This window comes from Hyperoodon ampullatus (assembly GCF_949752795.1).
Source record: "Hyperoodon ampullatus genome assembly, chromosome: X".
NCBI lineage: Eukaryota > Metazoa > Chordata > Mammalia > Artiodactyla > Ziphiidae > Hyperoodon > Hyperoodon ampullatus.
Window position 1 is genome coordinate 35,341,068 of NC_136913.1, and position 26,531 is coordinate 35,367,598.

The window sequence follows — 26,531 nt, forward strand, 5'->3', positions numbered from 1 at the left end:
GTCACCTGCCATATCAGTAAACAAAGGATGGTGCAGCCACCAAGCCCTCAGCCACTGCAGCCGCCCCCAGTGGTGCACCCTGAGGGGACTCTGGATGGAGAAAAGCAGGATACTGGCCCTAGATAGCTAAGGTGCATATCTAAGGAATGATTTCCACGAGCCCAGACCCTTGCATCTTCCCATACATAGAAAAGTGCTAAATTCACTAACTTGAGATGTCTCGTTTCCCTTCATTAACAGTAATCTTTTGATGTTCAAACTACCTGGTTTTTGTTGCAAAAACTCCTATATATCCTTGTTGCTCCCTTACCTCTCGGGAACAGTCCCTCAGAGCGATCTAATAGGCTGTCTTCGGGGCTTAACTCCTCAAAAAAATCGGCCAAATAAAACATAATTCTCAACTTTTAGGTTGTGCATTTTTTTTCAGTCAACAGTTTGGAGAAGATACAAAGCTGCAGAGGACAGGATCTTAGTTGTGTTCCCCCCAAAACAGGCCGAGGCAAGGACGTGGGTAGGTCACTGGGGAGGTGATCCCAGGAAGCCCAATGCGGAAGCAGGGAAAGTGTGACAAAGGAGAAAAAAGAGAAAAGTCCATGATGACGCAAGTTACAGAGCAGGCTGTTTCCGGGGGCAACCGGGATGCACTCCCATGGGGGACCCTCTGGGGAACTGCAACCAATGGGACTTGGCAGCTCGGGCACTTATCCACTGACTCCTGCCCTGCCTTGACTGAGCGCTGGCCCCAGGGTTGTTAAATCTCCTACTCTTCCAGAACCTCCTGCTGAGCCAGTTCCCACAACACTGGAGAAAGCCTGCAGGCAGAGCCTCTGAGACACAAGGACATCTGAGGCGAAGAGCCATCCCCAGGAGTGGGAACCGTCCACCTGGGCTGCAGGAAGACGGACAGGTGGGCTGAGCGGGGGCGGGGGGGCATTGGATACGGGTGGGCAAAAAGGACAGATGAAGACATCATCAGAGGCAGTAGCCGGTTGGACACCTACAAGGAGATTATAAACATGAAGTCTTGTATTCCTCTTCCCACTTTAAGCTCTACATACCCAGTATGGGGGGAACTGGCAGACTTGGGAGAGGATGGTCAGCTAGTTGCCCAGATTGTGAGCTAGCAGGTGAAGCCACTTCTAAAACATAAGAGGAAGCAACAGTGACCAGGAAGAAGACAGACACTAAACCACAGAAGACTAGTTTATCCTACACTGAACCAACTGCACTGGGAATACCAATTAGGTTCACTCTTGGGGCCACTTGAGAATGACACAGATGTGCTGGAAGATGCTAGAAAGAGGAACCGAAAAAATGACCAAGGTGGGCTACCTTTCATAGCAAGTAAAGAAGTAAAAAAAGGAATAAAGTTTGTTGAATGGTGAGGAAACTTTAGATTTATAGCCTGAAGAAAATTAGACTTAAGGGAAATAGAATCCTTGTGTTTTGATTTGATTTCTCCTGGAAAAAGATGGAGACAAGGAGACTCACTCTGTATAATTCCAAAAGTGAAAACCAAGGACAGTGTCTGGAAGTTATCCAGAGGCTGGTTTCAGCTCCATTTGAGGCAGGACTTTCTAAGGCTTCGAGACCATCTTGGGACACCGTCAAAGCTCACTGAGCCTGGACATGATCCCACAAGGCTGGAGGATGCTGGCGGGGCAAGTGACATGGGGGTTCCTACTCTGGGGATTAGGCTGGAGGTCTAAGGCCCTTTTCCAAGGTTAAAGTCTATGGTTCTGTGGGCTTCCCTGGTGGCGCAGTGGTTAAGAATCTGCCTGCCAATGCAGGGGACACGGGTTCGAGCCCCGGTCCGGGAGGATTGCACATGCCACGGAGCAACTAAGCCCGTGCGCCACAACTACTGAGTCTGCGCTCTAGAGCCCACGAGCCACAACTACTGAGCCTGTGAGCCACAACTACTGAGCCCACGTGCCACAACTAATGAAACCCGCGCACCTAGAGCCTGTGCTCTGCAACAAGGGAAGCCACCGCACTGAGAAGCCCGAGCACCGCAACGAAGAGTAGCCCCCGCTCACTGCAACTAGAGAATGCCCGCGTGCAGCAATGATGTCTCCCACACAGATCCCCGGATCAACCTATGTCATTGAAGAACAACCTTTGGGGAGGGAGGGAGGGAGGGAGGGGGGGAGGGAGGGAGGGAGGGAGGGAGGGAGGGAGGGAGGGGGGGAGGGAGGGAGGGAGGGAGGGGGGGAGGGAGGGATGGGCAGAAAGATGGAGGAAGGGACAAAAAAAAGACTCTAAACATAAGAGAGAGGAATACTAAAAGGCAGAGTGCTGAACACCTACAAAACATCACTCCATCAGCTCTGGGGAGAAGGGATGGATCTATGGCTTTCAATCCACCGTTGGTTACACACTTGGGTTCCTGCCCCTTCTGCTGCTGTAAAAGAAAGGTGGGGAAGGGGGACAGACAGAAGCCTCAACAAGTAAGCATTTCCTATATCTCAGATTCAAAGTAAAAGCAGAGAAACAAGAGGTCTCAGCACTGCCATTTAAAAAATAAGCTACAGCCTCTCACACATATTATATTGTTGGAGCCTCAGAGCACGGATGTGCAGGAAAACTATAAATCCAGATATGCCCTGGCTTGTTAGAAGCATGCACAGCAAATATTAAACAAGCAAGAACCCCAGGGTGGGGCTAAGATCCCTGCATGATTATCAGTCTGATTTTTGGCTACAGCAAATGCCTCTTTTTAAGTTGGATTCAGCAGCGCTGATGGTACAAAGATTATGCAGGCGCCAGGAAGCAAAAGTACCCTGGAGAACAGGAGAAAGGGCTTTAAGAGGAAAATGAATTTTTAAGATGCATGAGAGAGGTGACTTGTTGCACAATAAAGGGTATTAGTAGAATACTACGTTTGGAAGACCAGGCACAAAATCAGGGCTCATGCCCTATGCTATTGGTCTCCTTTTATGCTTTTCCCAACCTGTCCACCACCAGTCATCCCTATTCTGTAGACTTTATTTTTTTTTTTTTGCGGTACGCGGGCCTCTCGCTGCTGCGGCCTCTCCCTTTGCGGAGCACAGGCTCCGGACGCGCAGGCCCAGCGGCCATGGCTCACGGGCCCAGCCGCTCCGCGGCATATGGGATCCTCCCGGACCGGGGCACGAACCCGTATCCCCTGCATCGGCAGGCGGACTCTCAACCACTGCGCCACCAGGGAGGCCCTATTCTGTAGACTTTTAATAAATGTTTTATTTAAAGAAAAGTGCATAGTTCAATGACTTGTCCCAAACTGAACACACCCAGGTCAAAGCGCTCAGATCAAGGAATGGATCACGACCAGGATCACGCCACTGTCCTAACTTCTGACACCATCACAAGGTGACTTCCTTTCATATACTTAAACAGTGCGGAAAAGAGGGACTTCCTTGGTGGTCCAGTGGTTAGGACTCCGCACTTCCACTGCAGAGGGCATGGGTTCAATCCCTGGTTGGGGAACTAAGATTCTGCGAGCCTGACTTCCCTGGCGGCGCAGTGGTTAAGAATCCGCCCACCAGTGCAGGGGACACAGGTTCGAGCCCTGGTCCGGGAAGATCCCACAGGTCGCAGAGCAACTAAGCCCGTGCGCCACAACTACTGAGCCTGAGCTCTAGAGCCCATGAGCCACAACTAATGAAGCCCGCACCCCTAGAGCCCGTGCTCCGCAACAAGAGAAGCCACCGCAATGAGAAGCCCACGCACCACAACGAAGAGTAGCCCCCGCTCACCACAACTAGAGAAAGCCTGCGCGCAGCAACGAAGATACAACGCAGCCAAAAATAAATAAATAAATAAAATTTAAAAAAAAAGATGCTGCAAGCCATGTGGCGTGGCCAACAAAGAAAAAAGAAAAAAAAAAAGAAAAGTGTGGAAAGAAAGTTGAGAGCAGATGAAAAACTCAGTGTGGTATCTTTGGTTGTGAGTGGATTAAAAATCCAATGTGGTGTCTTGAGAGGTGAGGTTCTGCGAACAGCACAGTGTCTTTCTAGAAGACTTGGAGTAAAACAATGGAGTGGGATGCTAGGAAGCCTCATCCACCTCTGTGACTACCCAGCTGTGTGCCTGTGGCCAGCCCCACCACCTCTCAGAGCTTTGGGTTATTCCTGTTTAAACGTGGGGTCGGTGTGTTCTATTGAAGATTTTCAAAGTAAGACACAGGCATTGTATCAGAGGGAAAGACTTGATTTCAAGAGTGTGGGCAGGACTTCCCTGGTGGCACAGTGGTTAAGAATCCACCTGCTAATGCAGGGGACATGGGTTTGAGCCCTGGTCCGGGAAGATCCCACATGCCACGGAGCCACTAAGCCCGTGCACCACAACTACTGAGCCTGCGCTCTAGAGCCCACGAGCCACAACTACGGAGCCTGTGTGCCACAACTACTGAAGCCAGCATACCTAGAGCCCGTGCTCTGCAACAAGAGAAGCCACCACAGTGAGAAGCCCGAGCACCGCAACGAAGAGGAGCCCCCGCTCGCCGCCAACTAAAGAAAGCCCGCGCGCAGCAACGAAGACCCAATCCAGTCAAAAATAAATAATTTTTTTTTTTTTTTTTGCGGTACGCGGGCCTTTCACTGTTGTGGCCTCTCCCGTTGCGGAGCACAGGCTCCGGATGCGCAGGCTCAGCGGCCATGGCTCACGGGCCCAGCCGCTCCGCGGCATGTGGGATCCTCCCGGACTGGGGCACAAACCCATGTCCCCTGCATCGGCAGGCGGACTCTCAACCACTGCGCCACCAGGGAAGCCCAAAAATAAATAAATTTTAAAAAAGAAAACAAAAAAAAAGAGTGTGGGCAAAAGGGTACAGATGAGGAGGGAGATGGGGCTGATAAATGACAGTTGCTGGAGAAAAGGAGAGAGGGTCTCAGATACCAGAGCTGGATGCTCTAGTTGAAAGGAGCATCATTCCATCTTAGACTTCAAGCCTGATTTATATTCCATAAGTGTTTTTCTAAGCTAATGATGAATTACATGTCAACATTGTTGGTTCACAAGACAAGACTTCAAAAGAGCCTATTAAATTGGGGGATTTGGCTTTGTGGATGTTTTCAACAGAACTTGGATGTTAACACTAATGTTGTTTTCTGAACCTCAGCTATCACTGAGGAATTATGCTGCAGTCATTTTCAGACGTCTGTTCAAAATAAGGACAGGACGTGTAACTGGTTCATCTGTGATTAGAAATAGCTTAGGTGGTGTAGGAAGCTGAGCTAATTACTGTGCTAAGGGCCACCTCGTACATGACCTGCACAGAGAAGCCACACACTTCCTCATACTTCACTCTTATAGATAAGTGTCTATACTTTCAGTTGTGTTTTAAAGCTGCTTACCAATACTAGTGCCCAAAGAAAAGCAATTAATTGAAAAGTTTACCAAAAGCCTCATCTGCATGAAAGATTATGTTTTACTGACTCTGTCCCAATTCCACAATTTCCATTTCTCAGACTGAAGGCAGGACTGTTCAATCACTACTATAGGACACATAGCATTTGATGCATAATCATTCTGCATGGTTAAGTTCCTTTAATTATTAACATTTATTTGTTGGCATTACCTCATGAGAAAAAGGCTTTGGATGGAACTGGGTTTGCTTAAAGGAGCAAAAGTAACTTATACCTGTGTCAGATACAGATACATGATCCTTTTGCACTTTCAGTGTGACTCCATAAGATCAGTATTCTCCACTTTTTAAATTATGATTCTTTTCTTCTCTCATCCTGGTAGATATATCTTTGGAAAGCAGAAAGTGTCTTCCAGTGATAAGCATTCCAATCATTTCCCTAAATCGTAATATTTATAAAACCTCATGCAAAAGAATTTTCACCATCTGCAACAAAGTCAAGTCAAAAGTTATTTATCACGGTCTAATAATCTACTTGGTACCACAGTCAAGAAAATGTATGAAAGAAAGAAAAGAAGAAACAAAAGAGAGAGAGGAAGAAGGAAGGAAATCATCTATTTGACCACCATGAAAATGATCATGTAATTTTAGAAAAACAGGTCACAAGATTCCAATTCTGGGTAAGATGGAGTAATCACACTCCACCTCATCCTTCCTACCAAATGCAACTAAAAAACCTGAACAAAGTGCATTGAACAGCTATCTGAGGACTCTAAAGAGTAAACATTAGCAGGCAGACTGGAGAAGAAGGCAGAATTTGAAGTACCACTGAATTGGTGGTGACGTTCCCCTGGGAAGAACTCAAGTCAGCCCAAATACAAAAGTGTACACTGGATGCTGAGAGAGTTCCAGAAGAATCTCTCTAGCTCTGGTTCAAAGAGTGGGAAAGAGGATTCCTAATGCTCAGAGAAAGTGGGGAAAATTCTCCAGTTTTTGCTTGTTTGCTTGTTTGCTGTCTTTGTTTTCTTGTGTCCCAGTTCCCAGGTAATCTTATGGTGGCAATGGGCAGCTATAGCAGTAGCAACATGGGCCTGCAGGCACCTAAGACTCTGGGTAAGGGGAACTTTTCTTATTAGAGAAGCTGTGGTCTCAAGAGGGTGGGGAGATTACCCATGGCTTTTTGCCCTTCTCTGTCTTCCCCTTGCTTGGTTTATTTTTCTCAAGCTTTTTTCTCTATTGTTCAGGGGACTGTAGGACAAGATCAAAAGGTCTAACATTCAAGGCATCAGAGTTCAAGAAGGAGAGAAGAAAGAGTGCAGCAGGATGCAGCTAAAGCGGTACTTAGAAGGAAATTTATAGCATTAGACACTCATATTAGAAAAAAGGAAAGGTCTCAAAACAATAATCGCAGCTTCCACCTTAACAAATTAGATAAAGAAGAACAAAATAAAGACAAAGGAAGAAGGAAATAATAAAGGTAAAAGCAGAAATCAATGAACACAATAGAGAAAAATCAATCAAACCAAAAGTCGGTCCTTTGAAAATATTCATATAATTGATACAACTCTGGCAAGACTGACAAAGAAAAAGAAAGAAAGAAATTACCAATATCAGGAATAAAGCAGGGGATATCACTTCAGATACTATGTACAACTCTACACATAACTTTGACAACTTAGATGAAGTGGACCAATTCCTCGGAAATCACCAACTACCAAGAATCACCCAGGATGAAATCAATAACCTGAATAGTCTCCAAATATTAAAGAAATTAAATTTGTAGTTAAAATCTCCAGGTCCAGATGATTTCACTGGTGAATTCTACCAAACATGTATAGAAGAAATAACACCAATTCTGCAGAATCTCTTCCAGAAAGTAGAAGAGGAGAAAACATGTCCCAAATCATTTTACAAGGCCAGCATTACTCTGATGCCAAAACCAGATAAAGAAATTACAAGAAAATAAAACTACAGGACAATATCTGTCATCGACATAGATACAAAAGTCCCCAATGTAATATTACCAGATAAAACTCAGCAGTACATAAAAAGAATAATATACCAACATCAAGTGTCATATACACTGTGAACGTAAGGCTGGCTTAATAGTTTAAAAAAATCAATCAATAAAAGAAATCAATCAATGTAATCTACCACATTAACAGACTAAAGAAGAAAATTCACATGATCATATAATTGACACAGAAGAAACATTTGTCAAATTTTAACATCGTGACAAAAACTCCCAGCAAACCAGGAAGAGATGAGAACTTCCTCAACCTGATGAAGAAAATCTACAAAAAGCCTACAATTAACATTATACTTCATGGTGAAAGATTGAGTGCTTTCCCCCTGTGATTGGGAATAATGCAAAAATAAATGCAAATAATAATCCACTCTCACCACTCTTATTTAACATTATATTGGTTGTCCTAGCCAGTGCAACAAGAGGAAGGGAGGGAAGGAGGGAAGGAAGGAAGGAAGGAAGAAAGGAAGGAAGGAAGGGAGGCAGGGAGGGAGGAAGGAAGGAAGGGGGGAAGGAAGGAAGGAAGAAAGTCACATAGATTGGAAAGGAAGAAGTAAACTTGTCCCTATTCACAGGTGGCATGATTATTTATATAGAAAATCCTAAAGAATCTATGAAATAACTCCTGAGGTTAGCAAGGTTGCCGTATACAAAGTCAAAACACAAAAATCACTTGTATTTCTATATACTAACAAAGAATAGTTAGAAAATGAATTTTTTAAAAATATCATTTCCAATGGCTCCAGAAAACAAAATACTTAAGTATAGTTGACTCTTAAACAACATGGGTTTGAACTGTGTGGGTCCATTTATGCAGATTGTTTTCAATAAATATATGGTCGGCCCTCCATATCTGTAGGTTCCGCATTGTCTGATTCAACCAACTCTGTATCATGTACTATGTTTCTGAACTGTGGTTGGTTGAATCCATGGATACGGATTCTGCAGATATGGAGGGCCTACTATGGGACCTGAGCGTCCACAGATTTTGGTATCAGCGGCAGGTCCTGGAAACTAATCCCTCACAGATACCAAAGGATGACTGTATAAATCTAAAAAAGCATATACCAGACCTGTATACAAAAAAACCTCAAATGCTGATGAAAGAAATAAAAAATGATCTATATAAATGGAGAGATAACCGTGTTGGTGGATTAGAAGATTCAAAATAATAAGGATGTTATATCTCCCCAAACTGATTAATAGACTTAACATAATTCCAATCAGAATCCCAGTGGGCTTTTTGGGTAGATGTAGACAAGCTTATTCTAAAGTTTATAAGGAATTTTTAACCAAAACAATTTTGAAAACGAAGAATAAAGCTGGAAGAAGCACACTACCCAATTTTAAGACTATTTATGAAGCTACAGTAATCAAAATAACGTGGTATTGCTGAAGGAATAGGCACACAGATCAATGGACCAGAATAAAGAATAAACAATCAGCAAAAAAACTGCCAATTAATTTTTGAAAAATGTGCAAAGTGAATTCAATGGAGTTTATTATATGTCAAGTATACCTCAATAAAGCTGCTTTTTGTTTTTTTTTTTTTTTAAAAAAAAACCTGTGTAGGGACTTCCTTGGTGGTTCAGTGGCTAAGACTCCGCGCTCCCAGTACAGGGACCCCGGGTTTGATCCCTGGTCTCGGAACTAGATCCAGTCCTGCACGACGCAACTAAAGACCCTTCATGCTGCAACTAAAGATCCCGCACGCCACAAAGATCCTGTACACGGCAACGAAGATCCCGCATGCCGCAACTGAGACTGGCGCAGCCAAATAAATAAATAAATAAATTTAAACAACACAAAACAAAACCTGTGTATTCCTCTCACTGCTTTTTTTTTTCACTTTAGGAATTTCAGGAATGTTAAATGCATGGAGGGGGCCTTTGGGATTCATAGAAATGCAGAATTATTTTTGATACTGCAGCTGTTCATCCAAGCATCTTTATCCAAATTTAGAAACTAGATGAAAAATATTCTGTTATTTACTCCTTAGGTAATCAGTGTCCTTATTAAGCATTCAGCATTGAATTTAACATTAGGTCCTGGAGAAAAAATAATATATGAAAATATAAAATAATCCATTTCAGATTACGAATGAATTCAAAGAAAAAATTAAGGTCAAAGTAAATCCCTTAGGTATTGATAGTGCCAAGGAACAACTAAAGCCCTTTGTTAAGGGGCACAAATGATGCAAGTTCCTTGAAATGAAAGGACATAAGGACACTTGAGGGCAGAAAAAAGTAGGTAGTGGGAGATTTTTTTAGGGAAACCTAAAAACCAGGCTGGCTTGGAAAAGCTTGGTGGGAGACACCCACGTCCACTTGAGCTTACAGTAAATGACCTGCCTCAAATTGCTAGTGGCCAGTGGTTACCTAACAGTCATGGTCAGCAATCTGTGGGTGTCTGTCACATAAAGTCCAGTGAGGGAGAGAGAGAAAATGGCTAGTCAGCCCTCTACAAGGAACAGAAATGTGTGCAAGTTGTTTTTTGGGAGTTCTAACCATAACTTATATTTGCACAGTGCATTACAGATCACTCCCCTAGGAGAGCAGGTGGCATTGTTCACATTTGGCAGATAAAAGCGGGAACCAGGTTGGTCAAGTTTATCCAGCCAGTAGGTGAATAATGATGTTGAGCATCTTTTCATATATCTTCTTTGGTGAAGTATCTGTTAAAATATTTCCCCCACTCTTTAAACTGGGTTACCTGTTTTCTTATTGAGTTTAGAGAGCTCTTTATATATTCTGGATAAAAATTCTTTATCAGATATGTCTTTGCAAATATTTTCTCCAGTCTGTGGCTTGTCTTTTCATTCTCTTAACTTTGTCTATCAAAGAACAGAAGTTTTAAATTTGGATGAAGTACATTTTTTTTTTACTTTTTATAGATCATGCTTTTGGTGTCATAACTAAGAAAGCCTTGTCTAACTCAAGTTTGTAAAGATTTTCTCCCATATTATCATCAAGAAGTTTTATAGCTGTAGTGTTATATTTAAATCTATGATCTATTTTGAGTTACCTCTTCTTTAATAAAGTGTGCCTTTGATGAAAATAAGAGAAAGAAGTACTAGGGAGTAAAGAACAAAGGTGATGCCAGTACTAGTCAGCATTGGGAAATGAACCTTGGATATTCCCAGGACTATGCATTTATTCCATTCTATGGACTTGTAATGAATCTGGGCATGCCACATGCTGTAACTAAACAGCCTAATACATTTGGATAGCTAACCTGGGGTCCAGCAATTAATCAGAATGCTCCCAGGAAACATCCTGGGAAATTAAGCTCACATTTCCAATACACTCTTCCAAACCAGCTCTGTAGTGGATTGCTTGCAAAGTTGGCCACCAACAATTCCTCCCATCCTGCACATGTATACCACTCTTCCCATCTTAAGAGGTGGAATTTATCCACTACCACCACCACCCTGAAAGAAGGTGTCCTTTGCAATTTGCTTTGATGAATACAATGTGACAGGAGTGATGTGCCTAGGCCTTAAGTGTCTTGGCAGCTTTGGCTTTCATCCCCTGGGAAGCCATCTGCATGTTAAAAAGTCCACTTACTCTGCTGGGGAGAAAGGCAACTGTGGGGGGGAAGAGAGAGAGATAGAGAACATAGAGAATAGGAGACTGTAAAGAGGTAGAGAGAGAGGCCCAGCCGTCCCAGCCATTCCAGTCATCCCAGATGAAGTGCCAGACATGGGAGGGGAGCCATCTCGGATTTGCCAGCCCCATATGAGCTGGCCCGGCCAACATCACATTAAGCAGAGATGAACCATCCCCACTGAGCCCTGCCCAAACTGAAGAACCATGAACAAATAAATGGTGGTTGCTGTTTTAAGCCACTAAGTTTTAGGATGGTTTCTTACACAGCAATAGCTAACTGAAACACTCCTCAAGCTTCCTCGTAGAAGTCTGCCTTACAGTTCGCTTCCTAACCTAGACCGCTCTATTCAGCAGGCATCAATTCAGCAGTAGAAAGAACTTTGAATCTTGGGTTAAGTTCCAGCTGAGCCATTATTTGTGTGAATGCCCCCAGAAGACTCTAAGATAAGGTGCAGGTGGTTCATTTGGGAGGCATCCCGGGAGGCACAATCACAAGGACAGACTGGGGAAGAGACACAGGGAAGGGAGGAAACTCAATAAATGTACCGGGGGCTGGGCAACCATGGCTCCATCCTACTAGGCACTCTTCCTCCCTCTTTTGCATCCAAACCTCAGCTTTATGTAATTTCTTTCCCCATTGAGGCTACTCCTCCACTTTTAACTTTATTTCATCCAGGAAAAGAAAATAATAGTGGTAAGGTCGGGGGCTGGTAAGAGAGTGACCCCCGCCAGGAATGAGGTCTCAGAGATGTCCTTGCTTCTACAGCTGCTTCACCTGAGAGAATGCTCCATCCTCCATTCAAGCTCTTTTGCACAAGACCCCATAGGGACAACTTTAGGCAGAGTTGATGGTACCCACCGTCCCCAGGCCCTCCGCCTTGAATTAGCAGAGACAATTAAGACAGCATGTGGCTTGTGCCATTTTAATTTTGGTCATATTTTACACAGCTAACAAAAAGAAAGTTAAAAGGATAACTTTTATAAATGAAGGCATTACCCTTGTCCAAGGGAAATTTTTTTTTCCCAGTTTAGTCTCCTTCTATTATTTAATTTTCGGCTCATTGTCTAAAGCTGGAAAAGAGGCAAAACAGGAAAAAGTCAGGCATCTAACTCTGGAGATCAGCGCAAAGCAAAGGCCCTCAAAAAATGCCAACTCCGGTTCCCACCAAGGGCATTCCCGAAGCCCTGGAGGCTGACTGTTGGCCTTCAAGACAGCCAGAACCAAAAAAGGTCTAGCCCTTAAAGTAAAACCAGACAGCGGAACAAAAGCAACAGCGTATATGGTCTTCCAAAGGCTCAACTGTCCTCCACAGAGGTCAACTGAGACACAGTCAAAATCCAAGAAGGCAGGGAGGCTGCAGCGAGGCCTTCAGCAGAAGGTTCCTGATCGAGGCACTGGCTGAGGGTGACTCTGAGGCTGGATTCGAGCTCTCTCTTGCTCCATATTCACACTGGGGGGCCATCACATCACCTCTGTTTCCTGGCAAATGTGGTGCTTCTGCTTCTTTACAATTCTGCTCAGAAGGCGAAACCACATCAAGAAGCTGCCTCACCTCCATTTAAACAAAGACACAGAAAAGATCTGGGCAAGAGAACTCGGGGGATTCCTCTCACCTTCAAGCTCGAGCCTCACCGCCCCTGGGGTTTTCAAACTAAGTGACAGCACAGCATTGACAAACTCTCTGACGGCAAAGAAATGAAAAGCGTTCACCTGCAGGTCCAAGGCTGCGACACCACTGGCCCTGATAGCAAAGGAGAAAGTTCTAGAATGAAAGGGAGGGAGCTGAGCTCTGAGAAGGAACGCACAGCTACCCTGGGCTAAGAGGCTCTGTCTGGGGATAAACCACCTCCTCAGATCTGAAAGCTTCCTGAGACTTGCCATGGACAGAAGGAGGGCCACTCACTGTGGGCAAGGGCACCAGCAAAAGGCTCTTGGACCTGACTGACCTGGAAAGGTGGGTTTGGGATTTGCACGAGGAAATTCTGCAGAAGAGGAGAGAAGAGTATTCTGAAAGGAGACAATGTTTAGAGGAGGAGAGAAATACATCCCAATGGCTGTTCCCTGCTTTCTTCACATTTTAATACACAAAAATATTGCAAAGAACACAACGTTTACAACAGCCAAACGTTGGTAGCTTTCAACTGGAGGAAACTTCTTTTAACCAAGTAGGCACACAACTGCCTAGCAGGCCAGAAGTGGGACAGATGGTGTTACCCAAAGATAAAGTCATCTTCCCAAAGGTCCTGTCCTGAAATCCAAAACACAGTTCCCTTTAAAAACAACAAATAAGAAACACTAGTCTATTAAGATGCTGTGAGAAAATAACTTGGAAATGTCCACACCAGGGGTTCTCACACTCGAGCGGGCATCAGAAGCACCTAGAGAGTTTGTTACAACACGGTTGCTGGCCTACCTTCCCCCAGGCCCAGCTTCTGATTCAACAGCTCTGGGGTGGGGCATGAGAATTTAGGCATCTATTAAGTTTGTAGGTACTGCTGTTGCTGGTGGTCTGAGGACCACACTTTCAGATTCTGTGGTCCTGGTTATTCTCTCCCAGAGGGGAACAATTACGTTAGCATATCGATGACCCTGAGCCATCCTGCAGTAAAGAAACCTACAGAACTTATTTACCATGCATTCTGCTGCCCATAGAACATCTATGAATCTCTCTGGGAAGCAGCGCTTCAAGGAAGCCACTTTGGGAAAATGTTCTACTAGGGATGGTCCTGACCAGCAGAAAGATCACAGGCTCCTGAAGGAACAGCCACCGGCAAAAGACAGATAGCCAAGTCAAGGCCTCAGCAGCGACCGGGGTAAGGGGCAGTGAAGGGCTTCAGGCCACACCATAGAGCAGGACTGTGGCAGGGCAGCAGGTCTGGAGAGCCCCGAGCCTGCGGTCCAGAAACCCATGCAGCATCCAGGAAGTCTCAGGAGGTAGCCAAGGCCAGTCTGCCTACAGCTTTGGATCAGGACCCTAGGCCTTGGCCAAGAATTGGTGAGAATAAACAGGGTCCCAGTTTCTAGAGGCTATCAGGAGGTTACCAAGCCTCAAACAGAGAGAATGAAACACCCAGTTATCTGTCAGATAAATGTGTACAGGGCTAGTTATAGCATGCTGGCCTAGGCATCTTAAAAGACCCCCTGACTAAGGCCAAGATGAGTCCTGAGCTGAGCCTCATGGTGAAGGCGCAGGAGCCCCAAACACCTAGGGATCTTGTTAAAGGGAGGCTCTGATTTCATAGGTCTGATTTCTACATGTCTGTAGAGCTCCCAGGCCAAGCAGGTCTCCATCTATACTCTAAGGAGCAAGGCCCTAATTAAGGGGTTGGCAAACTTTTTCTGTCAAGAGCCAGAGAGTAATACTTTCAGCTTTGCAGACCATATGTTCTCTGTCTCAACTACTCAACTCAGCCACTTATCACCAAGTAGCCACAGACAACACCCAAACAAATGAGTGTGGCTGGGTTCCAGTGGCACTGATATCTAAATTTCAGATAATTGTCACATGCCATGAAGTAGTCTTCTCCTTTAGATTTTTTTCAACCACTTGAAAATTTTAACACCATTCTTAGCTCACTGGTCATACAAAACCAGGAGTTGGGGTACTATGTGGCTTGGCAAGACTTAGTTTGCAGACCCCTGCCACAGATTGCTGCTCGCCCCACCCCAGGTCTGCCAAAGCAAAACACACAGAGGAGGGGGGATCAGGGAAACCTCATCTCACCAGACTCCCTGGGTAATCCTGATGCAGCCTGTCCAAATATTGGGTTGGCTCAAAAGTTCGTTTGGGTTATTCCATACCATCTTATGGAAAAACCCAAACAAACTTTTGGGCCAAGCCAATACCACTGCTGGGCTGGGAACTACTTATTCACTCTAAGCCCTGAAACGGTGGGAGGGCCCCCCTTTTAGTGCTAACAGTTCAGTCTTCCTGACTTGCCCAGTTCGGGGGGGTTTGGGGGGCTTCACGTGAGGGGTGGGGTGTGCTGTCCTGACTTTCCCATTGGTGTCAATCTCACCCATCCTCCAAGGGGCTGCCTCCTCCCTAAGCCCAGCGGCGTTGGCCTCTAGCACAAAGATGTGTAGCCCCTGTGTCTTTAAGGGTTGGTCAGTTGCAGAAATTCTCAATCCCAGGACAGGGTTTTGCTAGAGAGGCAGGGACCGCCCTAATCACACTCGTGTGGCCTTTCTTAAAGAGCTGCAGTTATTTCTAAGCTGCAGCTGAGCTGCTGGGCAAAGGCATGTGAGGACCCTGTTACCCATCACCGAAGATGTGCTTTGCTACTGCTGGCCGCACTCCAGGCAGGAGGACTTCAAAGGAGATGAAGTCGAGGGCCCCCCGAAGAGTTGGGTTTGTTTTTGAGTTAGAAGAGGGAGCAGAAAACGAAAGTCTGTACACGCTTATCTCAGGAATGTCGGGGACTTAGGAAAGGAAGTCTAGAAGATGCCATGATGACGGCAAAGCCAAGGGAAGAAGGGAGAGAGGAGGGGAGGAAGCTATTGGGCGGCCCTTATAAACAGGCCAGCCACTCCGTCTTGGTAAAGGGCTGAACTCACCCAGCGGACCAGTCCTCCTCAAATTTCACTGTGTATAAGAATCATCTGCGGGACCCTGTTGAAATGCATATGCTGATTCACTAGGTCTTGGGTGGGGCCTGAGCTTCTGACTTGCTTGCTTGGCTCCCAGGTGACCCAAGGATTCAAGCTCACGAGGATGCCGCTGACACACAAGCACAGCTTTTTGTTTTGTTTTTCTTTTTAATAGAAGCAAGCTGTCAAAGCACACGGCGCCCATAGCTCTTTCCCACCCGGGGCTGAGCTACTGAAACCCAGGACTGCAGCATAGATGGGTGTCCAGGGAGTTGTCTACACCACAGCACCCACCACCACACCCATCCAAAGAGCAGGCGGGGTCTCACACCGTGCTGCCCTCCACTCTTTAAGTCTTGAGTTCTGGGCCTGCCTCTCTATCCTTTTCCCACTCAGCACAAAGTCTGTCCCCTGACCAAGCCCTGTGCCCACGCATTACACGTGCCTAGACAAGGTGTCTTTTTCTAATCCACCCAAAGGCAACTTATGGACTAGCCGTGCCCTGCAGCCAGCAGTGAGAGGGTGGCAGGCATCCTTAGATGACTCTCGCCAATATTCTGCCACAGCTGGCAGCACAGACACTGCTTTGTCACTCAACCCTTGAGTGGATGCTGTTAATGAACTGAGCTTTCATGACATCACTTAACCAAAAAGACAGATAATCTCAAGAGCTGATAAAAATGTAGAGAAATCAAAACCATCACACACTGCTGGTGGGAATGTAAAAGGGTACAGTCACTTTGGAAAACAGACTGGCCGGTCCTCAAATGGCTAAACATAGAGTTACCATATGACCCAGCCATTCCACTCCTAAGGATCTACCCAAGAGGAATGAAAACATATGTCCACACAGAAACTTGTATATGAATATTCACTGCAGCGTTACTCGAAATAACCCAAAAGTGGAAACAACTCAAACGTCCATCAACTGATGAACAGATAAAATGTGGTCTGTCCATACAATGGAATATAATTCAGCCATAAAAAAGGAGTCAAGTACTGATACCTGCTACAATATGGATCAATCTTAAAAACATTATGCTAAGCAAAAGAAGCCAGACACGAAAGGATACCGTGTGATTCCATTTATATGGAACGTTAAAAATAGGAAAATCTATAGAGACAGAAAGTACTTCAGCAGTTGCCTAGGGCTACGGAGAGGGGGTGGGGAGCGATGGCTAACGGGTGTGGAGTTTCTTTGGCGGGTAATGAAAACGTTCTAAAACTGTGATGGATACACAACTCTGTGAATATACTACAAGTCACTGAAGTGGTTTAAAAGGGGAAATGGTATGGCATGTGAATAATATCACAATAATGCTGTTAAAAACAGCATGACACATCAGCTGGGGTGCTCAAAGCAAGTGGCCTAGAGAGGGATCCTTTGGGACCTCGACAGGAGGGGGCAAGGGGTAGTTCTGGGGCAGCAACTTCTCAGAACCCTGAGGAACACCCAAGCAGCGCCGGGTGTGAGACTCTGAGATTGCAGCCAAGTGTCGGTATGAACAACCACGCGGAAATACACCAGGGCACGGCTCCGTGAGTGCCCGAGGTGCCACTGATCCTTGCCTGCCTATCCCTAGTGCCCAGCCCGGTGCCTGATGTGTAGGGGCCGCTCAAAAACTGAACTCTGTCCCTGCCTGTGGAGGAAAGGGAATCGTGGAGTCGGCGGACTGAGTTCTAAGGCCAGCTCTGCTTCTAACTCCCGGCGTGACCCCAGACAAATCCCTTCCGCTCGCTGAACCTCAGAGACTCACCACTGAGACGTGGGGAGTTCCGTCTCGGGCGCCCTCCCAGGCTGAGATGCCACATGAATTAGGTGGCCCGTGCAGGGGAGCCTGCATGTGGATGAGAAACTCCTGTGGGCATCTAGATAGAGCCCGAGACACCCAATCAGCAGGTCAGTCCCGGCCAGAGGTGTGCCCCCTTGCAGATTTCACCAAGACACACCGAGAGTCCCCCGGGGGCCAGGCTCCCTGCTCGGCCACAAGGACACAGAATGAACAAGACCCCAGTGCCTGCCCACGTGGCTGAGGCCGTCGGGTCCGTGAGTAGCTCCTGGTGAAACAGTATGATCCTCCTCTTTGAAAAGAGGACTTCGAATCGAAGTGGAAACAGGATTTCAACCTCAGATATTTAAAGGAACCGGAGCCTTTGTGTGACAAATGCTGAGTCAGTGGCAACAAGTCTGTCAGAGTTCCTATAGGGAACGGCCACACTGGGGGCAGAGTCTCAGAAGGCGGGGGACGTGGCCAGGCCACCGCTTCCTCACCACTCCACCAGGGGCCTGCCAAAGCTCGGCTCAATTCTCGCTTGCCCCGTGGCCCTCCTTTAACCAGTGTTTGGGAACATTCTTGAATCCCTGGGACTGGTAGGGTCATCAGCTCAGCCAACCACACAGCTAGCGGCAGGCCAGAGGCATTCAGCAGAGGGTCCTGGGCTGCGCTCGGTATGGAAGAGATAGATGCTCATCAGCCATAACTGGGCAGACGCTGCAAAGAGCCAGTGACAACAGGGCAAAGAGCATGGAAGCCATCACACAACAGGTCACTGTAAGAGCAGGGCAGAAGAAACAGGGCAACGATCTTTCAAGGCCAAGGCAGAAAGTTCACCCCCAAATTCTATATTTGGATCTATTACTCATAAAAAAAAAAAGCTTTAAAACCAATATACTCAATTTACAACACCAAACCTCTGGGATAATCCAAGCCACTATGTCCAAACCCATTTATCCTCTCCCTGGAGAACAATGTATAAAGAGGCATGCAGTATGAGCTAAGGATTACGGGGCAGTGAATCACTCAGCTCGGGAATGATGGCTCCACAAGTTTCTGAGGCTAGAGTGTGCCCGTAAGACCCAGGTGCAACCAATTATCATCTGGGCAACTTGGGAGCTTAGCAAAGCTACCAGGGACTTTTCTCTCAAACAAGCTTTATCCTTAAATCTTTGATCTGAAAAATCCTGCCCCCTCCCCCCAAAGTCCCTGGTGTTTCTAAGTCTCCTAGAATATTGTCCTAGGGTGATTTGAAATTCAAGAGCCTCAGCAATTAACTATGCCCCAACTTGTTGCCTGTCCAAATGGATCAGAGTCCTGCAAATTGCCTCTGATACCTCGCATTTCTTTCTGTTTGGGGATTAGCAGCTTGGAAATTCTGGTTAAATCCTGCAGGGATATTGAAATAGAATGTGTTGATTCCCTGTCACAATTACCTCAATCATTCAATCAATCCACAAATATCCACTAAAGATCCTGCCCCAAGTCCCAGACACTGTGCTAAGTGAGGGGTACAAGTTGCCAGCCCAGGCCTGCAGGTAATTACCACCTATGATTATGACTGTTTTGTTTGGTGTCAATTTTTAAATGAGGAGAATGGGAAATTGTACCGCTGGTCATAATTCAGGAGGCCCACCTGATCATTGGTTCAGTTTCCCTACTCTGGCAACTTCATCGTACTTTCTATGTTGACTTTTGTGCCCATTAAGTGCACATTCTCTCATAGAATTCACTAAAGTATCTGGTGAGTAGTGATTTTGAATTGAGATAGGGCCTTCTCCCCAGAAAAAGAACACCCACACAGATTTTTGTTTCCAATTTCAAAATGTTCTTAGAGGGACTTCCCTGGTGGCACAGTGGTTAAGAATCTGCCTGCCAATGCAGGGGACACGGGTTCAAGCCCTGGTCCAGGAAGATCCCACATGCCGCAGAGCAACTAAGCCTGTGTGCCACAACTACTGAGGCTGTGCTCTAGAGCCTGCAAGCCACAACTACTGAGAACGTGTGCCACAACTATTGAAGCCCACGCGCCTAGAGCCCGTGCTCCGAAACAAGAGAAGCCCGTGCACCGCAACGAAGAGTAGCCCCCGCTCGCCGCAACTAGAGAAAGCCTGCGTGCAGCAACGAAGACCCAACGCAGCCAAAAATAATAATAAATGAATAAATAAATTTTAAAAATGTTCTTAGAGAAGGAAGCCCAGAGACACCCTGCATTAACCTTCCTTGGGCCTGTAGCTGTTACTACCACTGGCATCAGCGTCACTCAACATCATTCTGCAATCTCCGGGCCCAGCGTTCCTGCATGGCTCCTCTCTGTGCTTCCCAGGGCTTGTCGACCCATCTGTGTTATAATATTTACCCCCATGGATAACCTGGTGTCTATTTCCCCACAAGACAGAAAGCTATTGACAGAAGGAATTCCCTACCTTTTTCATCCTAGTATCCCGTGCACTCCATCCTTCCATGTCCACTTTAAAAAGAAAGTCTCTGGATAGAGCCAAGGTTCCAGGAGAGAAGGCAGAATTCAAATACCCAAGAGAAAGATCCAGGCTTAAAAGACCCCATAAACAATGGCCAATAAAAGCCGGCAGTCAAGAAATCACACAATCAAGAACTGAGGACTAATACAACATTGTAAATCAACCATACTCAGATAAAAATTTTAAAAAAAAGAACTGAAGGGCTGGCTTGAGAAATTCCCTATGAACTGGAACCCAGGCAAGGCAATTATTCACACTGCTATTTGGAAATGAATCCTTAACCTGGGTATTGATCATAATTTGGCTGCTAGAATTTCAGACTATGTTACAACCTGGCAAAAGTCAACCTTCTTCTCGTGAAACTCAATCTTCACTTTCAATTACCCATTTGAGCTGCATTCTCTGAAAGGGGAATTGATGTAGCACACATACTTGCGTTGACTAAGGAAACCATTCAACCCCTTTGGAAGGGGCTCTAGCAAAGTGGCCAACAAAAATAATAAATGCAAACTCCGGCTTGTGGCTGCAGTGTCTCTCGTCTTACAACCCCCAGCGGAGAAGGTTATTGCTCAAAGGGAGGGTGTTCACAGATTTCAAAGCAAACCTCTACAGCCAGCAAGACATCGTCCCTGTGTATGTAGGGTCATGGTGGCACAAGCCCTGTTTACCTGCACGCGTGTTTCTCTCAGCTCCTCTGGCCAATGGTCTGTCACCCGAATTGCAGGGAACTATTAACTCGATAAGTACAAATATCCACTTGGCTCCAGGGTCTTGGCTAGGCACCGTGGGAAATACAGAGGGGTAAGACAGAGCAGTGCCCTTCCTTCATGAGCTCAGAATCTACAAGTGTAGGGCTTCCCTGGTGGCGCAGTGGTTGAGAGTCCGCCTGCCGATGCAGAGGACACGGGTTCGTGCCCCGGTCTGGGAAGATCCCACATGCCGTGGAGCAGCTGGGCCCATGAGCTATGGCCGCTGAGCCTGCGCGTCCGGAGCCTGTGCTCCGCAACGGGAGAGGCCACAGCAGTGAGAGGCCCACGTACCACAAAAAAAAAAAAAAAAAAAAAAAGAATCTACAAGTGTAAAGGAATGCACAGCTCATTGTATGGCATGTATGATAAATATCATGAAAGATATGAAACACCGTGGGTGTTTAAAGGAAGGCAGAAGCTTCCCAATCAAAGGATCAAGTAAAAGTTTCATCGAACTGGGGGGTGTCGCTGGACGATGGGCAGAATTTAGGCAGAAATGTGGCTGCAGGGAAGCATTCCAGGTGCAGAAAGCAGTAATCACCAAAAAGAGGGAAAATGGGACTCCAGGTCTATAAAAACAGGTAGTCTACTTTAGCCAGATTTTAGGAAGCCAGGAGAGAACGACTGGAAAATTAGGCTGTGGGCAAATTGTATAGTCCCCTGAAAACATCAGAGAACTTCCTAGTTAACTTGAGGACAGGGAGCAGCTGCCCTGTTTTTTTTAAAATAAATTTATTTATTTATTTATTTATTTATTTATTTATTTTTGGCTGTGTTGGGTCTTCGTTGCTGCGCATGGGCTTTCTCTAGTTGCGGCGAGTGGGGGCTACTCTTCGTTGTGGTGTGCGGGCTTCTCACTGCAGTGGCTTCTCTTGTTGCGGAGCATGGGCTCTAGGCGCGTGGGCTTCAGTAGTTGTGGCACGCAGGCTCAGTAGTTGTGGCTCATGGGCTCTAGAGCGCAGGTTCAGTCGTTGTGGTGCACGGGCTTAGTTGCTCCGCAGCATGTGGGATCTTCCCGGACCGGGGCTCAAACCTGTGTCCCCTGCATTGGCAGGCGGATTCTTAACCGCTGCACCACCAGGGAAGTCCTGCTCTATGTTTTTGAGTAGGAGAGCAATGCGATCAAAACAGTACTAAAGTTACCTCAATTTTAAAAATTAGAAATAAAATTAAAATGTTAAAAAAAAAACAGTACTGAAGTAAAGCTGTAATTAAAAGAGCAGTATCTGGCCAGAAAAAGTAGAATGAGTTGTTATAAGAGAGACTAAAAGTGAGAATGTTATAGAAATCACCGAAAAGGGCAATATTTCAATTATGGTGTGAGGAAGGTTTGAAGATGGTGCTTTAGCAATGGTTTCTGGTGTCTCTTTCAGCTCACAAATCTGGGAAATAAGAAACAGTAATAGCAGGATACTGTACTGAAAGTGTTATCATTAAGAAAATGCCAGTTGAAAATGCCCTACTCTCCCCAGCATTCTCTCCTTTTTAATGCAGAGGAATTTTGTCAGCTGATTACATGTTTTAAACCCAAATAGAAATTTCTAGCCTAACCTGCTCCTAATGTGACTTTAACTGTATATCCTGAGCCAGGTGTTCAGTTCCTAATACTTATCTCCAAATGTGGCATTTTAAAAGACTGCTTTGGCTGGTGTGCTCTGGTTTGGCTTTTAGCCAACCCCACTCGGTTTTCCTGGCTGGTGAAACCACACTACTTTACCAGTTTTCTCCAGGCATCAGATTCATGGAGCCTTTCTTAGTGGCCATGGCGTTCATTCTCCATCTTCAGCCTTGCTTGCAGAAGGAGGTGCAGTGAACCTCCAAAATCTCAGATGTAAATGAGGCTTCAAGAATTTAGGGCTGGGCTTCCCTGGTGGCGCAGTGGTTGAGAGTCCACCTGCCGATGCAGGGGACACGGGTTCGTGCCCCGGTCTGGGAAGATCCCACATGCTGCGAAGCGGCTGGGCCCATGAGCCATGGCCGCTGAGCCTGCGCGTCCAGAGCCTGTGCTCCGCAACAGGAGGCCGCAACAGTGAGAGGCCCATGTACCGCAAAAAAAAAAAAAAAAAAAAAAAAAAGAGCTCAGGGCTTCCCTGGTGGTGCAGCGGTTAAGAATCCGCCTGCCAATGCAGGGGACACAGGTTCAAGTCCTGGTCCGGGAAGATCCCACATGCCACGGAGCAACTAAGCCCGTGTGCCACAACTACTGAGCCTGCACTCCACAGCCCGCGAGCCACAACTAGTGAGCCCACATGCCACAAGTACTGAAGCCTGCACACCTAGAGCCCGCGCTCCACAACAAGAGAAGCCAGTGCAATGAGAAGTCCGCGCACCGCAACGAAGAGTAGCCCCCGCTCGCCGCAGCTAGAGAAAGTCCGCGCGCAGCAACGAAGACCCAAGGCAGCCAAAAATAAATAAATAAATAAAAAGAGTTCATTTAAGAACATAATAAAACGGAAACGCAAAGCAAAACCACAATGAGACAGCGCCTCACACCTGTCAGAATGGCTATTATCCGAAAGACAAGAAACAGCAAGTGTTGGCAAGAATGTGGAGAAAAGGGAACCCTTGTGCACTGTCAGTGGGAATGTAAATTGGTGCAGCCACTATGGAAAACAGTATGGAGGTTCCTCAAAAAACTAAAAATACAGCTACCATATGATCCAGCAATCCGTCCTCTAGGTATTTATCCAAAAGAAATGAAAACAGGATCTCAAAGAGGTATCTGCATCCCCACGTTTATTGCAACATTATTCACAAGAGCCCAGTTATGGAAACAGTCTAAGTGTCCATGAACCGAAGAATGGATAAAGAAGATGTGGTATACACATACAATGGAATATTATCCAGCCATAAAAAAAAGAATGGAACGTTGCCATTTGTGACAACATGGATGGACCTAGAGGGCATTATGCTAAGTGAAATAAGTCAGAGAAAGACAAATACCATATGCTCTCACTTAATATATTGTGGAATCTAAAAAATGAAACAAACAAGCAAAACCTAAGCTCGTAGATACAGAGAACAGACTGGTGGTTGCCAGAGGGGAGGGGGAGTGGGGAGTGGGCGAAATGGGTGAAGGAGATCAAAATGTACAAACTTCCAGCTTTAAAATAAATAAGTCATGGGATGTAATGTACAGCATAGTAACTATCGTTAATAATACTGTATTGAGAGATCTTAAAAGTCATCACAAGAAAAAAGAATTTTGTACCTATGTACAGTGATCGATAGTAACTAGACTTATTGTGGTCATCATTGTGCAGTGCGTACAAATATCAAATCACTATGTTGTACACGGGAAACTAATGTGTTATATGTCAATTATACCTCAATAAAAGCAAAAAGAGTACGAATACTATCTTACAGGCATACAAACGCAATCCAACACAGACAACTTTGCTATGAATTTTCCATACATTTCATGTGGGTTTTTATAGACACTGCATCTTTGCTAGGCCGCAAAGAATAAATCGGAGAGCCAGAAAAGCTGCATCAGATTCAAAGATGGAAGAACTCCAGAGACCTTCTAGAAGTGGGAATGGGAATGATTTACTCTCTCTCTCTGACAGATTTGCTATTAAATCTCAGATGTTTATATAAGTGGGGGAGGGGAGATGCCGATGGGGCCCTACATCCCCATCTCCTTCTTTCAGAGATTCCTGATTCCAGGCCTCTTAGCAGAGACACAATGTCCATTTGCTAAGAGACTGCCTCTGAAATGATCTTCAAAATCTCTCTGTCACCCAGCACTTAGGGTGAACTCAGCTGACATGATTCGCCTCGGGACCCACAGGCCTAGAGAGTCTCCCCTCCCCAGCCTTCCGAAACCTCTGGCTTGGACTGAAATACTCTCCGTTGGAATCAACAGCCCCAGCAGCAGAGCACAGTTCCTGAAAGACACCATTGGGATGTGCCAACTTGGGGGCAGCCTGCAGGCTGGCGCCAGAGGGACCTGGGCCAGCCAGGGCCAGTTCCCAAAAGTAGTGAGCGCCCAAGCTGGAAAGCCACGATTCTGTGGGTGGCTGGGTCCTGGCAGCAAGCTACGCTGTATAAGGGTAGAAGCTGAGGGAAGGAGAGCAGAAGGCAGGGTGAGGGAGGGGAGGAAGGTCAAATGGAAAAAGAGAAGAGGCCCCTTGACTGAGAAAGGCTCTGCCAGATAGATGTACAGGCGGCTTAGAGACGCCTCCCAGTTCAGCAGGAAAGGCTGCTTCTAGCTTCTCAACTTCTCCCCCTGCACCCTGTCCAGTACTGGCTTCCCCCTCCCCTCTACCTTCATATTAACCCGACTCCTGCTTGGGGGGTGGGGGCACTAACCTGCCCGGGGAACAGGGGCCTGGCACTTGCCTGGCACAGAGGAAAAAGTCTCCTTTCCACTTTGCCCTGAGTCAGTTCCTACCAAAAAGCTTAACACTTACAACAGTTCAAAACGCAAATGTTCCTGTTTATCACTTTACACGTTTGTTTGATTCATTCATTCATAAGGGGATGTGCAAGGAATTTCCAGCAGCCATCCCTACATCTCCCAAGCATGCTATCTGGGAACCCTCCCCCTCCATCCTTCACCCAGAACTCGGTAGGTTCGTTTCTCAGACCCCAGACTTAAACCGCCCACAGTGTTGAAAGTAAAGCCAGATACTTGTCCGCCACGTCACCCACTTTCCCATTAACACTAAACTAAAATGTGCCCATGGATTTCCTCTCCTTTCCGGGGCAACAGGGGTGCATCCATGTTCCCCAGCTCCCCCGAAGCTCTTTGCTATCTTAAGACTCTCGGATGAGGGAGTCAGCTGGAGCTTTTTAAAGGGCATCTCCAAAGGTTTTGTCCACACCAGAAGAGTCCTAATAAGTACCAGGGTCCCCTTAGATGCTACAGACCACGCCCCCCAGCAACAAGAAGCCACACCCCCTGACTAGCCGAGCCCGCGTGTGTAGTCCTCTTTCCCTGGGGCTAACCAAGCGCCTGCCACATGTCAGCGCTCTCAGCTGGCACCTCTTTCCCGGAGGTGCAGACTTTCTCGGAATCCCCGGCAGGGGGGGTTGGGGGATGCGGGGGGGGTTGGGGGATGCGGGAGAGGCTCCGCCCGGGCCTTCCACGAGAGTCTTTCTACTGTGGCTCGTGCCCTGCGGCCCCAGGGGGTGGCCTGGGGCCTCGAGTGGGAGGGGGTAGGGGCTCCTTCCAGGACGAGCTGCCAGCCACCTGGTCCCTGGCCGCAGGCAACTGTGTGAGAGGCAAAACTCCGGCGCGGTGAGAAAGTAACCCGCGGCCAAACTTCTCCTGGTTGCCTCCAGCGCCAACGGGGGTTTGATTGGTCCCCCTGGAACCCCAGGCGCAGAGGGTCCTCCGGCTCACGGCTCACGGCGCCCGGCGACGGGATGACAGTCGGCTCTCCCCTCCTGGTGCCCGGACGCGAGCCCCGCTCCGCGTACCCCGCTCCCCCGGGCGGCGAAAGACAGTCCGCGCAAACAAAGGGCGCCCCCGCACCACCCTCCGGACCGAGCCGAGGGTCCCGGCGCCCAGCTGGGGAGGCTGGCCCGCCGACCCTACCTGGGAAGGCGCGGCTCGGCGGGACTCGTAGCAGCAGTAGCAGTAGCAGCAGCGGCAGCAGCGGAAGCAGCGCGGGCCGGAGTGCGGGGCTCCCCATGGCGCGCCCGGCGCTGCGCTCGGCTCGGCTGCGCGGCGCGCTTCCCGGGGGCGGGAGGAGACCAACCCGACCGAGGGGCTGCGCGCGGCTCGCGGAGGCCAAGCTGGAAAACTCCTCCTCTCGCCTGTCTCCCTCCCTCCCGCCCACCCGGGGCCTGCCCTCCTTCCTCCGCCTCCCCGGAGCGCTGGCGCGGCTGGGGCTCCGACCCACCCCCCTCCTTTTGTGCCAGCGCTTCTTCTGGAAGCGGGGCTGACACTGCCGCACCCCCTCTGGGGGCCTGAGCGCGCCAGGGGCGTGCCCTAGCAAACCGGAT

General features: G+C 47.2%; 1 protein-coding gene across 3 annotated transcripts in view; it reads right to left on the reverse strand.

Annotated features, from left to right (window-relative positions):
• Positions 1-26,218, reverse strand: part of SRPX (sushi repeat containing protein X-linked) — a gene marked incomplete at both ends in the record, with an annotated part of 109,486 nt that extends 83,268 nt beyond the window's left edge. For all 3 annotated transcript variants that reach the window (XM_079727440.1, XM_079727441.1, XM_079727439.1), the window contains one exon: positions 26,122-26,218. In XM_079727440.1, the coding sequence (XP_079583566.1) occupies positions 26,122-26,218 (97 nt within the window). The remainder of the gene's footprint in view (positions 1-26,121) is intronic.
• Between the last annotated feature and the right edge of the window lie 313 nt (positions 26,219-26,531).